This window comes from Nanorana parkeri, unplaced genomic scaffold, assembly GCF_000935625.1.
Source record: "Nanorana parkeri isolate BGI_ZX_2015 unplaced genomic scaffold, ASM93562v1 scaffold829, whole genome shotgun sequence".
Lineage (NCBI taxonomy): Eukaryota > Metazoa > Chordata > Amphibia > Anura > Dicroglossidae > Nanorana > Nanorana parkeri.
The window spans coordinates 67,006-86,197 of record NW_017307097.1 but is presented as its reverse complement, the minus strand read 5'-3'; the positions used below and the strand labels follow the sequence as shown (position 1 = coordinate 86,197).

Below are 19,192 nucleotides of genomic sequence, written 5' to 3'. Positions count from 1 at the left end.
GCAGAAACATGCAGCCGATCCGCTGACTTCCCGATCGTCTCCCTGCAGTGAGTGGTGACTGTCAAGTCATTGCTCTCTGCAGGGATTTCCCTCCCTTGATCCTCCAGCACTGTGTGGAGGAACGAACAGGCGAGGGAGTGGGCACACAGCTGGCTCCGCCTCTAGATAGGTAGAGCCCGCTGTCACTCACGCAGCTGGGTGGAACTCGACAGTATTGTCAGGATCCGTCACGGCTGCAGCGCTCTCGGTATTGCAGGCAATAGGTCGTGATATACTGAGCTTTGGGGCACGGGAGGACGCTAGTATATGTCCTCCAGTGACCCTAAAGAGAACTATGGGGAAAAACACTGACCTCATAGTTCTCTTTTAATGTTATTAAAATTGACCTTTCAGTTTAAAGCTGCAACCGCTGCAATATGGTGACCTGGAGGTGTTCTGTACACCTATGGTGAACAGAACGCCCCGAAAATGTCATTTTCTGTGTCTTTGATTGGCTGACTGATTTTGACAAAGATACAAGTGAAATTTTAGGCATTCCTTGCAATAGGAATTCCATTTTTGGTGACAATCGTGAGATACTCCCCAAGGGTTAAAGTAGTATTAAAACCCAAACTTGTTTATTAATAATGAGTCCAAATCAAACAAATTTATTACCCAGCAAAAGATTATTTTTTTACATTTTTGCCCAAGCACTTACCATCATCATGTTTCCAAACAGCTCCAACTCTCAGCTCGGCTTCCCTAAATTTCCTGTCCAATACAAGATCACAAGGAAGAGTACAGTCTCCAGCAGATGTCCATATACTAACTTAGAAAAGAAAGTGAGGAGGGGAGGAGAGTGGCTTGTTTTGCTGTTACCGTTTTATTTGTGGACACACACACAGCTCACTAGTACACATAGGGTTGGCTCGATAGGACCCTGCAAGGGAAAGGAGCCACCCTAAAAACAGGATATCAGGAACAGTGCTCAGGGGACCCACTGATTCTGCAGGATACGAAAACTTTTAAACATCAAGGTGCAGCATCCATTGTAAGTGATTTCATCAGCATTTGAAATAACCTTTTGACTTCAATAAAGCTTTAAGTACTACTAAAGGGATGCCGACACTGCAGCTTTCCTCATTACAACACAGAAAGTCCACCAGCCGATTAGAATGAACCCGGACCCTCCTATTCAGGAATCAGTTTGGAAAGGACATGCTGCAACAAACAGCTTTTTCTTCAGAACAGAAAAAGTAGGAATCTGCAACAAGAAGCGGATGATTGTATAATCAATGTGAACACAGCTTTACCGCATTTGCTGAGCTCCGGGAGTATTCACTTCGCTAAGTGAACAGTCCCAACTCCATTAATATCTTTCATTCCTATATCAAGGAAACAAGAAAGCAAGAAACTGGGAAAAAGTACAGGGACTAGGGGCACCAGTTGGGAACCATTGTGGTGGATGTCTCCGCTGGGGAGACAGCCAACATCAAAGCACAAATAACATTTCAACATAAGCAATATTTGAGCACTTCTGACATTTAATGCTGCTGTGACTTCTTTTTATCCTTGGTGGTACAAATGATCACTTAAAGCCTAAGTTTTACTTTTCTGACCTTGTTTCATATATTTAGGGTACAATATGAAACATGGTCACATCCCCAAACCCATTTAAAAATGCTCGCTGCATGGCTGTCACACTGACTTTCGGGCTTCCATGCTTTCTCAGTAATTGCTACAAAACAAGTTCCAACTTAATTTACTTTATTTGCCACTTGCTTGTTCCTGGTCAGAGATTAAAAGTACATAAACCAGAGACTGATGCCGAGTATTTTCATGTTAACGCTGGCGGTCCATTCCTTGCTCTCATGACAGGTGTTCTATAAAGTGGTTCTGAATTCAAAGGGTGAATCTACGCCTTATTATTTTCTATTAATGTGTTTCCATTATTTAGCCCATGTTCTTTGTTTCATAAACAGCCATTTGATGTTTCTTGATTGATCTTTCGGACAACCGGATCATAAATAACAGTCTTATTGGAGCCAAGCTTTGTATACCTTTCTGTCTAGATGGAACATATGTGATGCTACTGGATTTACCAGCAAGAACAGAATTCAGAACAAAAGCACTCAGACTGATCGTAGAAGCCAAACCCTTTATTTAAAAAGTTACTAAAACAAAGTTATTTCAGCCAATTTAAATATATGTATTTGTATGTACATTTGTATCTAATCCCTATTAAACTGTACACAGAGGAACAATCTGTTACATTTCATATCATTACCGGGTTTTATTGTTTCTCAGTGTGCTTTATAAATGACATCATGAAATACAGTTCCCCAATTTTTAAATAGATCCCAATATAACTACAATCTTCCTGTACATGGCATTAAAACAATTGATATATGTACAGTAATCCGTTTAAGTTATGAAAAAAAAACACATTATAAAAGGAGGTAAATATACATATATTACAAGGCACTGGGTACAAAGTTACAATTGGGGGCTCGGAGGGAAAAAAAACAAAAAAGGGAGTAAAATTATGCTGCACACACTAAGGATCTCCGCACCAAGGTGCTGCCCCTTTTCTTTCCCTTCTGCAGTCAGAGACTTACTTCTGCTCCTAGAGGTAAGGGTTAGTTAACATCTATATGACATGGAGAGGGGAATTTATCACTACTGGAGCAGACAGAATCTGGAGCAGTTGTCCATGGCAACCAATCAGCTTCTCCCTTCAGTTTGTTTCGTTAAGATTTTAAAATGAGAGAGAGATTGGTTGCCATGAGCAACGGCACCAGATTTTGATAAATCCCCCCTCATTGTATCTTCTGCATAATGAATTTCAGATACACTCATTTGCTAATAATCTAACAAGAATTCTAGAGGTATACAAAATAATACCAGCTCATCTTCTCATATGTAACGAATCTTCAAAGACATACCGGGCTATTCACAAAAGGGTGCAGAGTTTGGAGAAGTCAGGAGAAGTGAACAATCTAGGACAACATAACTGATTTGGAAAATTCTCCATTTTTTGTTCCTGCCTCTCATTAGGCAAGAACTCGTATCCAGGTATTGACTCTGGTCAACAGTATTTCCTGCCTGTCCTTTGATCCTAGATCTCAGCCAGCATGTACACAATTCAACCCAATACAGGAAGACATGAGCCACCTACCATGCCTGAGACGTTGCACATAATGTACACTGCAAGAAACCTAAATCTGGCCACAGACATGAGTGATTGGTTAAACTCATATTGATCATCTGACCACGAACAATTCTTTCATACAGACACGTATAGACAGGCACACTTATCACCCGAGAATGCATTTTTATTCTTACAGTGGAAGTGGGAAGGGGGGGTCTTCCATCTTATCTAAAGGGAAACCATGGCAATTGATTGAGTTGATCCAACTTAAAAAAAGACAATTTATTTGTTGGCCAAGAGTGTCTGTAGATATAATGATTGGAACCTTGTCATATTTGTGACCACTTTTACTTGTTCACTTATAAAAAGAGGGAAACCACCCAAGTAAATGACCTTTCTGATCTTCATCCACAAAAACTCCTCACAAGAAACACACTCTTAATGGGTCACGGAGCAAAAAAAAAAGCCCGCCTAGGTGATGTTATTGTCACCAGAGAGCCAACATATAATTGGTCTTTTCGGAAAAAAATATGTAGTGTTGTCATATTTATATATACATTCAAAGCACTTTTCAGACAATTCCTCAGCTCAAGTCTTTGACAGGCCATCACATTTCAGACTGCTTAGTTAACTTTTAATTAGTCACCCCCATGCTTTCCCAACACAGTACTTTTAGGAGATATGCACCTTTTCAGACATTTCATACCCCTCAAAGAGCAACTCTGTCAGTTTGAAGGTCCCATGAGTGAAGCTCCATGGTTTTCAACTCTACCCCTCCTAAAGTCTAGTAACAATATCTTTACAATATGTGACATCTAGCCACTAAATCCTTTAGGTGAAAATGTTCCTTCTGTGTGCCGCACCAGCACTCTGACAAACCAGTGCATATCACAGTGGTCTTCATTTAATAAGGAAGCATTTACTGTAATGTGCCATAACCATATCAACCAAGAAGCCAACTGATTGCTTTTCTCTGCTCTGACCTCATTGATTGTTATAGGTTTCTGAAAGCTTTGAGAAGAGAATACATCAGGACTGATTTCACTCTTGGCAGACAAAGGGTACTTACTCTCAGCTTTTGCATGGGTTGCCAGAGATGAAGTAGAGGGCATTAGCAAACAAAAATAGTAACTGGGGTTCATGCGTAAGGCAGCATTGACTATAATGTGCCATAACCATATTACCAATAAGCTTAACTGACCGCTTTTCTCTGCTCTGACCTCACTGGTTGTTACGGGCTTCTGAAAGCCTAGAGAAGATAATACATCAGGACTAATTTCACTCTTGGAAGACAATGGGTACTTTCTCTCAGCTTTTGCATGGGCTGCCAGAGATGAAGTGGAGGCTATCAGCAAACACCGTCATCTTCAGGGGTGACTTGGTATATGAAAAATAGTAACTGGGGTTCATGCGTGAGTTCCCCATTAGCCAATGTGGCACCTACAACTGCCTTAGACATAATTTATTATACTGATTTTATCCAATGAATGGGAAGAAATGACAAAATAGAAATGACAAAATAGAAACTTTGCACCATGATCTATCAAAGCAACTGCAACTTGTTCTATCCAAGTATCACAAAAAGACATTACTTCCAGCTAGAATTAAATCACAAGCCTAATTGTAGGATGGTTAATATGTTCATCTGGTAAGATATTCCCAGTTAAAGGTCATTTGCCAAACTGCTGTTTTATGGTAATGTTTATGCCATTTTCCTTGTCACATTATTTGTTATTACACTAAAAGGAAATAAAAAGTCATACTAAATCTGCAGAGTCTTAATTAAAATGTACTTCAATAATGTGAGAAGCAAAATCTCCGGGGATCCCTAGTGTTATATATTGGTTTTCTACACTCACTGTAAATGCGTTACACTTATCTCCATGCTCCCTAGAGAAGTCTCGCCTATAATGCATTCAGCTATGCTAAACAGCCAGGAGACATTCCCAGTTTAGCATCTCCGGCAGACTCTGTACACTGCACAATATATAGGTTAGCCAGTACCATTTGCAAGTGAAGGCAAGCCTTACAAGTCCACATCTAGATGCCGTCTCATCATTTCTATAAGAACTGCAGGCTAGATGCATACAAGTCTCTGTTAAAGTTTAGAGAAAGATTGTTCAGAGGTCAAAACAAGTACAGACAATGGCCTACATATACAGCTATTGTCAACTGTAGGATAAACCGAGTTCAATTACGTGTTGACCAAATGGTGCTCTAATGGAATGTATGCAGATAACGATAAGATCAACATTGAACTAGATAGAAATGTCCTAAAGAAAACCATTGGATTGATGATATTATAATCAGCATGTATATACCTGTTCTGTGTCATTACCAAGTTATATTATCTACCAACCTGTCTAAGCTACACATACTAACCCAGATCTACATGCTATATGAGATGAGATATGGCTACACAAGCCAGCCCACACAAATTCAATGGAACCATTAATATTGAGCATATACACAGGCAGATGCGGTCATCAAATCTCTACATTTACCATTCTAGATATTTTGTATCCAACCAAATACTGGAAATGCCTGTGCTTCATAAAAGGTTGGCTTGACCTTGTCTGCTGCACCAAGTCCAAACCTGGCTTGTCCACAATTGCTTACAGTGATCAGAAATTTGAAGATTATCCCACTCCAAAATGCTACTCAACTTCACTATTTAAAATCTATGACATAGACAAGGCAGGAAATCTCATCTGTGTTGCAAGCTGTACAAGTTCATTTATGTAAGCCCTGCGATCCTTAAAAGGAATGAATAGTCCATTTAATATGTTTTAGCTACACCTGTAAAAGTGGTCAGAATAATGTAAACAACGTTACTGAGATTGTTAAGATTTTAAAATCCCTTTTTGTACTGGTTGCGATTTTATACGTACAGGGGGCATTCATACTGACTCGTTACATATACTGTACAGACTCTGTTTCTTGCTTTGCAGTGCATCAAATGGGTTTGCTTTTCCTCTTCTTTATACAAAGTAAGGTAACGAGTCCGGTAACGAGTCCAGCAACGCATCAAGAACAATGCTCTTCCTGTGTAGCTGATGTTTTATCTCGTCAATCATGTCCGTGATTTCCAGGAATACTAGAAATGTTTGCTTTTCCTGCACTGCAAAGGTTAACTGCTCATTTTGGCCTAGGGGCTTGAATAAAGCAGATATACTCACATGAACCTCAATTCCGCCAAGCTGCTAGACCGCTCCCCCACAGCCTCTTCTTCCCTGGGCTCTGGCAGTCTAAGGACCACTGACATCCTTACTTCTAATGCAGGTCCATTGAGCTGCATTAGACCGGAGGACGCCAAGGAAGATTGCATAGCTGGGGCAGAGGGGGATCAGGTTAGTATATCTGCTTCATTGCTTCCCCTAGAGAAAAAACAAACACTTAACCCTTTCAGTGCTGGGGTAGCTCCACTGCAAAGGAAAGTTTTTAAAATCCCCAGAATTCTTCTTTAAGCAGGAAGGCAGAATGATGATGGCGGCTAATTCATACTGCTGCCCCTAAGGGCTAATCCACAAAACTCTATATTATTATATACACAATTACAAGTATGGAAAAACAAGAATGGTGGCTTTGCATACATGTTAAAGAGATGCTTTACCTTTGCCCATTCAGTGTCTGGCTTTAGACAAGCACTGCTACTGTGCCCTGATTTGGTAAAGTGAGTGTCTCTAAGTGGTTTAATCCAGCTCAGCTGTACAAGATGCAAATGCTGAGAGCTGGCAAATATACGCAGTTAAGATGGCAAGTGCTTTACAACTGAAACATTGCACAGCGACTAAAATAATTTAGCCTCAAATCTCCAACCACCCCCCTCAACTAATAGAACTGCATGGATTATCTGCTCAGGATCCAGTGTGTTTTAGTAACTTTGCTCCCATTACATACGCCTCTATAAACCAATATTGGTCAAAGGTGCAAGTGAATATGCAACCTATTAGTACTGATTGAGAGGGGTCACCAAGTCCAAGTTGTCACAAGGGGCTATGAAACATCCTAAATATGCATCGTGAGGTTATCCTAAAATGTGTGCAGACTGGACTTCTGAAAGGTCAGCTATATTGTGAGACATCAAATTGACTTTCAAGAACACAATACCGATAGAACGGACTAAAAGCTTTCCAGGGAGTGGAAATCTGCTTTGGTGGAATGCAGGCTCATCTCTCTCCGCATTGGCCTGTGGTATGCTGCAGAGCATCAGTTCTGTATTCCCGCTTCATTCCTCCCTGGAACTTCCAGATGCAGGGGGAAATATAGCAATCTTCTGCTTATTTTGACATTGACAGCAACAGATTTACCTAAAATGAAAAGGAAGGACAGTTGGATAAGCAAATCAATGATGCAAGCTCATTTGAAAACAGAAATCATTTCAGTAAACCAAAATGTGCTCATACTTGCTCATAAGTGTGGTGTGTGCACATTCATTTTATTCATGCTCTCGTACATAGTGTACATTTTATATGGGCTAATGCCTTGCATGCATGAGTACACACATCTTTTATAAATCCAGGAGGCATTCATAAGATGCTGTTGTGGTAGTTTTTCTGTGTGTGGATAAAAAGCTGTAGGTTGCCATGGTAACACAGAATCATTCCCCTTCAGATGTGTGCAGTGGATAGAATGCAGGCATAACATAGGAAAGTTTATGCCAAGGAAGACATTATTTAAGATGTAATATTGTAGAAAGGAGAATTTTGAAGTGAGTTGGAATAATTGGTCTATTGCCTTCTACAACTTCCTATTATAAATCTTATGTTCCCCACCCAAGCACATGAATCTATTCACCTGCAGCACTTCTATTCACCTATGGGGTTGGCTTATAAAAGCTACAAGAAAAGGAAAAAAAATCAAGATCCCTTCCATAGCTGCCAATCAAATCTCTGCTTCAACTGTCTAAATCCACCTTTGCATAAAGTAGCTCAGTTGACAGAAGATAGTATAACCACTCACGTCATCATAAAGGGGATACAATATTGTATTCTTAACAACCGGCCACTGTATCTATGCACAGCCGGTCCACATCCCCATTGTTACGGAGGACGTACCCGTCATTGGACAGTCAAGAGCCACGGCTTTGTTTCCTGTGATTGCGTATTACATGGCAATTTTTACATTGCCAAGCCCTCCACTTCCTCTTACATCAGAGGCAGGGGAGAGTATAGGAAGTAATAAATGGATGATGACTTGTTTGAACCCTTTTAACCCTCCCACCTCTCCTGCTTATCTCATCTGCATTCTGTCTGTTCTGTATAGTAACCCTTTCCCCTCCCATTATCCTGCACAGTTATACATTAACTAGGGATGCACCGATACCAGTTCAGATACCAATGCCGATACTTGGCATTTTCATGAGAACTACCATGGTTGCAGCTGGGACCTAGTTCTGGCACTCCACCACTGTCCTGAAATCATTAGTCTGTCTTGTTTTAGAAAAACTGTCACATGACAAACAAAAATGTATCAGTACTTGGACAAGTATCAGTACTTGTAAAAATGGTATCTGTGCATCCCTTATATATATTTATAAAAACAAAATCATACATTAAAACATGAACTTTTCTCTAGTCTAGTCCTGGAGCTGGAAAAGTATCTGTACTTGTACCGAGTATGGTACTTAGTATCGGTGCATCCCTAACATTAACCCCTTCGCTCCCTCTGTCTATGATCTGTACATTTATTGCATCATGTGCACTATTAACAAGCTCCATGTTTAAAACTGCGGAAAATTTAGAGGGATTTCATACTGTCCTGACATTTTTATATGCAAAGATTTATAAATGAAAGAGAAACAGGCTTGGGAAGAGAAACAAATGTTTTGGTCATTTTTAACTTTATATAGTATAAATACAAAAAAATCGGTAATTAAATACCACTAAAAAACAAAAGCTCTGTGTCCCCAAAAATGATATAAAATTAATTTGTGTGACGGAGGAATTTTCATTGCGGAGAACTGAAAAATGGCCTGGTAATGAAGGGGGTGTAACATGCTGCTACTTAAGTGGTTAATGTCCTTTTACACCCCTCTAATATGCTATTCTAGTCCCAAACTGCTCCCCCCAACCTTCCCCTGATGCATATTTACCTTGCAATCATACCTACAACCTCCACTCTTGGTTTACATTTGGCCTTTGAACCTGCTTTGACCAGGTCAGCTCCCCTTACGGTTCTATGTGGCCATCTCCTAAGTCTTTGCTGCCTCAGGAGACAGCCCCTGTAGAACACGACAAGAAGCTACTGCACAAATTGCAGGCGGTGTGACAGAATGGAGGTCACCGCCCAATTGCAAGGTGAGGCGATACATGAACGGTATTTTTTAGTAAAAGATTTCATTGCAATTTCAAAGAAGCAAGAGATTTAGTCTTAAGGATAGAAGAGACAGCCTGGCAAATACATTCCTTTATGCCAATGTGGCCAACTGTGCCTATTGTACTAATAAATTATAACAAACATGTAACCTAAAGCTACAGAAGTCAACTATTCTAACCTGCATTCAATGGAGTCAGATTTGTAAGCTAAACAACAACATTAAGCCTACTAGAGAGTAAGTAAACAACCTAATATTTGAAGACATGGTGTGAAAATACCTGGTGAAAAATGTCATCTCACACTAACAATTCTCTCCCTGGCAACAACCCACCAGCACTAGAATCACGAAGGTGCTCATTTATAATGGAGAGCAGATATCACTATCAGCACTCCGTTATCCACCACCGTGCTATGCACACCGCAGCCCGTCTTAGCCAAAAGGAAAGAGAAAAATAAATAAATTGGGCAGTAGTGTGTAACCAACGAAGCTGCACAAAGTTCTCTCTGATCAATAGAGAAGAGAGAGTGCCATAATTGGAGGAGAATAGGATGTGTGACTTTAACAGGCCTTCTCCAATGGCATTGGTCCATCACTAGATGAATCAGTGAGGGGTCACTTTGGTTAGAATGCTGTAGAATCTTGATTATTGGCAAAGGAGCAGTGACAGAGAGGGAACGACAGCTGTACTTTGGCTATTCTGCTAATGATAAGTCGCCAGAGAGACATAATCCTCCATGTAATTTCCTGTTGTTTCCAGCACTTTTGGTTTATTAAGGTGTGCAAAGCCCTATATACAGTATACAGCCTCCCCTTTGCATTTTTCTGCAGACAGCTTGCACTGGGCAGATCTACAAAGTCCCATCCACAGCTCTACTCTCTGCAAAGGCTATGTATAACACAGCGATGATGTCATTACTAATCTTACAAGGCAATATCTGGGTTTATATCAATTGTGGCCACTGGGGAATACATCTATTTAAATGAAAGAGCCTACAGCTCAGTCTAAAAATGATCTTCCCCTTTGCGGTTTCACTGTGCAGATCCAGTTCCTTGAATTTCCTTGCGGAAACTGCATCCCCTATTTGACCTCATAATTCACATATATGTAAGCAAGAGAAGATTCCATGCTAAAACACAAAAAGGGACAATAGCAGCAGTGGTAGTAAAAAGTGGAGGTCATTGCTAAATAAACTTCACAATGCTATACCTAGACAGTAAGGCCCCTTTCACACGGGCTGATCAGGAGAGGACACGCACAAGGATCCTCTCCTGATCACTGTAGTATGGAGCAAATGTCAGCGATGTGACAACTGTGTCTTTACCTCCATCTTTCGATGGAGGAAAAACACTGCAATTACTGGACTCCATGTGTGTCTATGGGGAATCAGATGTAAATAGACATGTGTATGCTTACATCAGATAACCCCCGATCCGGCACAATCAGGTCCGGCGAAACGAATTTGTGATCCGCTCGTTTTTCTGGAGTCGGGGGTAACTGGACACCCTCCCGTTTACACACGGCTGCCCATAGACTTGCATTGGGCATCCGATTGCGTCCGCCCGAAAAACTGACAGGTGGACACGATTGGACCGGCCTTGTGAAAGGGGCCTTAACCAGCAAATATAAAGTACATTTTAAACACTTCTTTCACCCTCCATCCCAACTGAAACTAATTCCTCAATCAGGGCTTCACTGCAACATAGTTCTAACTTATGATGAGGTCTATATAAGAGCAGCACATTGTTTTACTAAGTGAACCACCGATAAGTGCGACTGAAAAACCACGCAGTAAACATCTTTGCTGACCAAAATTACATGTTTGTAGGGTCACTGCATGAAAACACATTATTCACTGTACCTGCTCCATGGAAGGACAAGCAATGATCTGTAAATCCTCACTACTGAATTCTTCTTTTAACAACATGTGGATCTTCTGGAAGACTTGCTGAATGTTGCTCTGTAATACATACACTCTTAACAGGAAGGTCAAAAAGCAATTAATGACACTACTGTTAATATTATTCTAAGTTGTGTCTGTGAAAGTTTTCATCTACCCAGTAAGTTTTATAGCCAGTAGTACTTAGGCCTCTTTCTGTACACTGATCCCCTACTGATCCTAGCGGTATGGATCGGACGTCACCGTGACATCCTTGTCTGTCCAGTTTTTTCATCCATCTTGTGATGGAGGAAAGAACTAAAACTGCTGGACCCCATGTTGGTCTATGGCAGTGGTTCTCAACCTGTGTAACCTCCGGACCCAAATTTGTCCTTGGTCAGCAACGCACCTCCTGCACCAGGACACTTAGTAGGTGCGATTGCGTGGTACAGTGCATGACTGGCACAGGACTGTTCAACTAACGCACTGTACTAGTGTGAACGGGCCCTCAAAAACACTTAGACACACAACCAGAGACACAATCTCACACACAAAAATATGTATATATATTTTTTTTCAAGATCCACCCAGTCTCCCTACCTTATGAGAACTGGAGTGGATGTTCAGCCTGGGGTCCAGTGTAGGCTGCTGTGCTGTGACAGAGCTTCATCAACATGTGCATTGCTTGTACAACTCCCTTGCGCACCCTGTAGAGGTGCCGGGAGCCAGAATGTGACGTCACTCCACTCCAGGCACCTCTACAGGACATGCGAGGGAGCTGTAAGCAATGCATGTATGGCTGGAGCTCCCTCACAGCTGTAGCTCCATCCCACCCCACCTCAAGCTGACACTCAGCGCCGGGCAGCATATTTTGAATGGCTGCTTGGCACGACAACTGACAGTGCTGCGCTAGGGGGAGGCTGAGAAATGTGTAAGGCACACGGCGACACACTGAACACGGGGTTGCGACCCACTTTTGGGTCACGACCCACCAGTTGAGAACCAAGGGTCTATGGGGAATCCTAAACATCAGATAACACCTGATCAGCTATGATCAAGTTCAGCACAACGAAATGGGCAGAGTCAGGGGCAACCGGGTGCAAACGTCCGTTTAGACCCAGCTGCCCATAGACTAGCATTGGGCATCTGATCGGGTACGCCTGTCAGTTTTTCAAGCAGACCTGATCAGCTGCCCAAGTCACATTCTACAGAGATATGCTGAGTTATATACCTATAACTGCTGGAATATGTTCCAAATAGTCCATATGAATGTGACTAAGTAGTTGTAAACTGTGACTTATGAGAAACAAAATATATACACAGGGACTGAACTTGCTAAAGTTTGGCCAATTTAGATTAAATTATAGTAAAACAAGCTTATTCTAGTGGTATTTTAGGAAAAGTTAAATTCTAATAATAACAAGTTAAAGAAGCCCACCTGAAACATGTACTGAAATTTTAATACAAACAAGTGAAAGTGATGTGCGTGTTTCCTTTGTAGTATTTTTTACTTTTTAAAACCTATAAAGGAAACAAAATGTGTGCTTGCTAACCTACACTACAATGACAAATGAAATCTGCCTGCTAGCTATGAGAAACACATTTTTTTGACAGCCCCTTTGTAGCAGCTATGAGTTTGGGAGATGATATTCAACAGCTTACCTTAGCTACACATTTTATAAAAGTATAGTCTTGTAAAACTCAATGATTATCAACAACTCTGAGAGAATGTGTAATGTGCCTAATGCTGTAAATACAACAAATAACTGACACAAATATTTTGATATAAATGATTATCCTGCTCTGTGTCTGTACCTATATCTCCACTATACCAAGTAAATTGTTATGCTTGTCAATTGATGAGGCAGGAAAAGCTGGTAAGTACATAAATAGAAAACTGCCTGCGTCTAGCACTTACCCGAACAGGCTTGAAAAGAATGAACTCCGTGTCTTTGTTTGCTAGGTACAATGACATGCTCCTCAGTGTCACCGGCAGTTTAGTTTTGATAGTTTTGTAGGTTGAAGACACCAAGTCATTAATCTTTGCTGTGGAGCAAGCATATATTTAACAATGAGGAATAAAAGAAAAAACGTGTAACACTTATAACTGAGAAACAGAATTCTGCACAAAGAACAAAGTTTGGAATAAAACTTCTTAAACATAATGAATGAATACCTTTGTGTGGGCTACCTGGGAGCAGTGGGATTTTGACTGTGCACTAACAGTGATGGTTGTTGGCTCAGGTCTATAGGTAGAGGGGTAGGGTTTCATTTTTATGACAGGTTTGTGTTAAAGTGTAACTAAACCCAGGAACCAACATTTTATATATTGCAGCTTACCAGTCCTTAGATGTGGTGGTTGGTGGTGATTAATTTGTTTTCCTTTAATTTCACCTGGTGAGCCTAAGGCTAGGTTTCCACTATGGCGATCCGTGACCGCAAATTCACGGAATCGCCCACCACCGCCGATCGCGCTGGTGGTGCCATTATTTTCTAATGTCACACCACGCAGATCGTGCGGTTTCCCACCGTGATACTGCCCACGCAGTCACACACTATTGCGGTTAAAATAACCGAGCGGTGCGTGTCACAAAAAGAGGTACATGTACCTTTTTTTAGCGATTGCCATTGAAATCAATGGGGCCGCGCGTGCACTTGTGCGCATCCCGTGATCGCCGATATCTGAAAGTAACACGCTTCTAATAATAGGGTGACAATGTTTACTCACTGTACTCTATTCATGGAAGAACAGCATTACCACCATAGGACCTAAGTGTGTTGGAAGTATAGAGCACCTTCCCTTGCATGGGGTTCCTCTGGGTACTCCAGTTTCCTCCCACACTCCAAAGACTTGCTGGTAGATTAATTGGCTCTGTATGCATGTGAGATAGGGACCTTGGATTGTAAGCTCCTTGAGGGCAGGGGCTGATGTGAATGTGTACTGTGTAAATTGTCGGCGCTATATAAATACCTGTAATAAATAATAAGATAGTGGGAAAGAACTCTGTAGTCCACACAGGTGAACTAGGCAGGGCTGTATTTAGTTTGCACTTCTCAAACAGATAAAACTAAAAGCTTTCAATGGTATATTTAACAGACCAAAAATGACAAGATAATTGTTGGGGTTTACATCCACTTTAAGTTGTACTATTTTACGGTGATATAGAGGCCAGTAAAAAAAAAAAAATTTGACTCCTGTCAGAGCTTCAATATGCGCTCAGATAAGAAACGGTATTTTAAACTTCTCAGATCCCCAAAAAACCAATGCTCACATTCATTCAGGGGAATTTATCAAAACTGGAGCAGACAGATTTTGGTGCAGTTGCCCATGGCAACCAATCAGCTTCACTCTTTCATATTCAAAGCTTACCTGAACAAAAAACTGAAGAGAGAAGTAAATTGGTTACTTTAGGCAACTGCTCCAGATTCCGTCTACTCCAGTTTTAATAAATTCCCCCCAATGTCTTTGAGCAATTTTATTTCTGTGCACAACACAACACAAGAAAAAAAAAAAATTTAATGGACTGGGAGAAAATAAAAAACATTGCTTTTTATTCTAATTCCCACTGACTACAAAAAATATGGAACGCAGCAAGATACAAATTGCAGTTTTTTTTAGCTGTTTGTAATTCTTATTCCACTTAATATAAAAATGACAACTTCTTCAAAAATGAATATAGCATATATAACTGTCACACAATCCAGTGTGTAATTTAATGTTATTAAAAATACCTTTCCATTTAAATCTATAGAAACAATTAAATGCAATATAGTGACCAAGAGGTGTTACGTACACAATTGTGTATGGAAACTCAGGAGTTAGATCTTAAAAATGTATTCACATACCTGAACAATTATCAAAAATGTATCTTATTTGTGTATCACTCGGCTGTAGATCCTCAAATCATCTCTGAAATCATACTGACACTGTCCTTCCTTCTGGAGGGTGGCTGCTTTTGTTCCCCATGGTCCCCGTGTGTGTTGTAAAGTAGTCACCGCACCAAGCTCACTCCTGTGATAGACTACAATCTCACAATCTTTAGTTTACTCATTTGTACTGAGATTGTGGTCCAGTTCAAATTGTAGCAAGAGATGATTTGAGGATCTACAGCTGAGTGATACACAAATAAGATACATGTTTGTTAATAGTTAAAAGTACTTGTATGTATTTTTAAGATTTAACTCCTAAGTTTAGTTTTCATTGCATTTTCCTTCCAGTTTTAAAAATACCCAATATGTCCGTGAAGTTTCTCATTTACCAACATCATGGTGTAAGCTAGTCACATGTGAAAAAAGAACGCTAAGTTTTGCAGCCACACAAGGACTTCATCTGGAAACAGTGATGACATATCACTTTTTCCCCCACTCCCTTATCACTGTTGTCTACTATGTATGATCCATTGGGCCACACTCAGGTCTGTATTCACAACAAACTTAGTGTTGTGTGGCAGCTCTCACTATAGCTCATTCCATCCTCACATGTAGCATATACTATGGAAAATGGGAAGCTACACATTAAGAATTCCTCAAACATTATTCAGCTACACAAACATGGACATTCCACAAGTCCAATCTGGTGAGCTGGTGACATGCTTTTCAGGTTTCAACCCTTTCCTCCTAATGTAATGCAACTGGGCTGTATAATAGGAGAACCCAGCACCACTATCTAAACACTTAATTATTCAAGGGAACAGTGAGACCCTCCTCTGAATCATTAAAAGGAGAAGTATGGGATCAGGGCTTTTCCCCATAGTTCTAAGGGTAACGGGAGGACACAAACTAGCGTCCTCCCGTCATCCTAAGCTCAGTATACCACGAGCTATAGCTCGCGGTATACTGAGACCGCTGCAGCCGGGACGAATCCTGACATTACTGTCGAGATCCACCCAACTGCAGGATTGACAGCTGGCTCTGCCTATCTAGAGGCAGAGCCAGCTGTACCCGCGGGGAGGGGGCTCCCAAGGAGAACTATGGGGAAAAACACTGACCCCATAGTTCTCCTTTAAGCTTATCCAACTCAGCTGTGTGTAATAAAGAAAAGGATGTGCCAAGCACAAATCTTGTTAGTGATTAGTGATCTTGGAGTAATTCCGCATCAAGACAGCTTTAGGTTTCATTCACACGACTAACAGCCGGCCCGTGCAGTTCGGGTGAGCATACGGCCGCGTACTCCCATATAGAAGAACAGGCTGCTGCATACAAAATCACATGCCGCACCTGTCTTTCCGGGGAGTGGCACGATACGGCCGTGCACGCAGCACGGATCTGTACGGGCCGGCTGTTAGTCGTGTGAATGAAGCCTTACTCAACACAGTAACAGGGCCTGTCTAGTTGCTGGGTGGAACTAGGTGAGTGATGGAAGATTATTATTGGACTGTGTTTTGGCCAATGCAATAGTATGTATATGGGGCTATACAGTAGGTGAAACTAAATAGCGGGATGATGTGGGAATTTGTAGTTTTCCATCAGGTCAACCATACTGCTTGGTATTGATTGGCTAGGCCTTCATATACGGTTTACTGTGATCGGTGTACTGAAGGGATTGTGGGACAAGTATTTAAGATGCTCCTGGCTTGAAAAGGAGTCTGGTGGGCTTAAAACACTGCTGCTCTTGGATGATTTTAAGATGTATGCTCATGATGTTTAAATAAAATTCATAAAAATATTTGGTTGAAGCAAGTATTACAAACCTGATTGAGCCCATGGTTGCTGTGAAAGGCTATACTTTGGACCACCCTGGTTAGCCATCGTTTTCAATGCAGTTACCTAAAAAAGGCCTGTAGTTAGAAAACATCTCAGAGGACATACAATTACAAGGGTAGATAATCTACCACAGTTCGGATTTTAAGAACCAGAATGAAAGGAATTATTATAAATAAGACGTAAAGCAATATTTTACAGATCATGAAAGAAATCTTAATTTAAAAAATGGTGAAATATGCAGAATTCTGCCAGTTTTACAACACTTGTGATGGCTATCAAAAACATTAAGGCAGTTTGCTGCCCCCTAGTGTGAGATGCAGAGATTTGCAACAGTTAAGAACAACCTCAATCTTAAAAAGAAAAACTCTAAAATCTACACTATCCTGAAAATGACAATGTTCCTAATTAGACTCCTTTACCAATCAGAGCGTAAAAAAAAAAAAAATACCGGTATTTAGTATGCAAAAAACAGCTGTGTACTAACATATGAAGTGCATGCTTTCTAATGGAGTTACTAATCTAGACTTCATCTGAAAAGGAAAGAACAGAGTAAGAGAGAGGAATCTACTGCATATCAGTGTTTTCAATCTTTAAGTAGTTGTATAACTTGTGCATTATAAGTACCACTACTACTGTTACCATGTGTAGCATCTGCATATATCACGGATTTATTTGTACTAGATATTAATATACAGCATTTCCAAAAATTGTTACACAAACTCAATCCTTTCTACTTTCCTGATGGTTCCTCATGTGTTCCCCACCTTCACATCCACTCTAACAAAGTCTGTGTCCAATATCTACATTATATGGCTAAAAGTGTGTGAACACCTGACCATCACACTTACCTGTATGTTAATTATTTGCAGTGGTGTCCATATCATTTTTGAGTATGGGTGTCTCCAACGAAAGGCTACTATTAACAGTGCAGCATACAGTACAAACTCATACAAACTGGCAATGGTTAGGGGAATGTACTTTTCTGTTCCAGCATGACTTTGTCCCTGTGTGCAAAGCCAGGTCCATGATTAGGTGTGATGGATTTGGGGAGCTTGCACAGAGCCCTGACCTCAACCCTACTGAACACCTTTCGGATAAATGGGAATGCCGATTACAAGCCAGGTCTTCTTATTTAACATCACAGTGCCTGACAACACAAATGTTCTTTTAGCTAAATGAGCACAAATTCCCAGATACTCTCCAACATCATATGGAAAGCCTCTTTAGAAGAGAGGATGTTATTATAGTGGCTGGGGATACTATATTAATGATCACGATGGTGGACAGAGATGCCAAACAGGCTAATCTAGGTATGATGGTCAGGTGTCCACAGACTTTTGACAATATAGTATTACACACAACCTCTCCAAAATGGCCATAACACCAAAAGAAAAAGACATGCACAGAATGGCAATGAAATCATAATGTATATTTTGCCAGAAGGATATTCTGCATGTAAAGCCTAAGCCCTCCTATTGAAACATTGATTTATAGATTAGAAAAGTATCTACACAGGTAAATGTCTGTCCTGTCCTCATAAAATGTCCAGAACATTACTGGCTAAGTGTACAGTGCTTTCAGTAGTGCAATAATTTATAAACCGAACCAGCCAAAAATCACAGCTTGAATCTGTCAGATTAGAAAAGATAACAGAATTTTGCATTGAAATTATTCCTTTTTATAATGCCAACTCCTTTCCACTAATTCCAAAAGCAATATTATGGACAGTAATCTTTAAAAGAAACAACCACTAAGCAGAAGATTGAGGGTCTGGGGTGTCTGGGATCAGAAAAGCTTTTCAGAGGACCTCCTGCTGGTCTCACTGGAGTTCTGTAAAAAGAAGCTTTTTTAAAATTTTTATTACAAGTTTCAGCTACTGCTTTTTTTTTTTTTCCACCAGAAACCTAAAAGGTATTTTTAGCATGGTAACCAGTCCATTAATCTTGCACGGAAACTGCTCCAGCTGTCTAATGGAAGTGGCAATGCAGGAGACCATATTTCATTTGCAGAGACAGATGACAGACATTTTTTTCAATGGTCTGTTTAGGAGACATTATAAAATGAAGACTAAAATGTTTATTTTAATAGGCAGCTGCAAGTTTCAGGTACACAGCATCAATGAATCATATTGTATTGCCTCTCCCTTCTTCTGTGGTGATAAAC

At 40.5% G+C, this 19,192-nt stretch overlaps 1 protein-coding gene across 1 annotated transcript in view; it reads right to left on the bottom strand.

Moving 5' to 3' along the window:
- Positions 1 to 7,292: 7,292 nt before the first annotated feature.
- The window catches only part of COG3 (component of oligomeric golgi complex 3), a 77,394-nt gene continuing 65,494 nt past the window's right edge, over positions 7,293 to 19,192 (bottom strand). Inside the window, exons 20-23 of the mRNA XM_018565292.1 lie at positions 17,017 to 17,092; positions 13,245 to 13,372; positions 11,309 to 11,407; positions 7,293 to 7,440 (exon numbers count right to left, since the gene is read on the bottom strand). Of these exons, the coding sequence (XP_018420794.1) occupies positions 7,411 to 7,440; positions 11,309 to 11,407; positions 13,245 to 13,372; positions 17,017 to 17,092 (333 nt within the window). The 3' untranslated portion in view covers positions 7,293 to 7,410. The remainder of the gene's footprint in view (positions 7,441 to 11,308; positions 11,408 to 13,244; positions 13,373 to 17,016; positions 17,093 to 19,192) is intronic.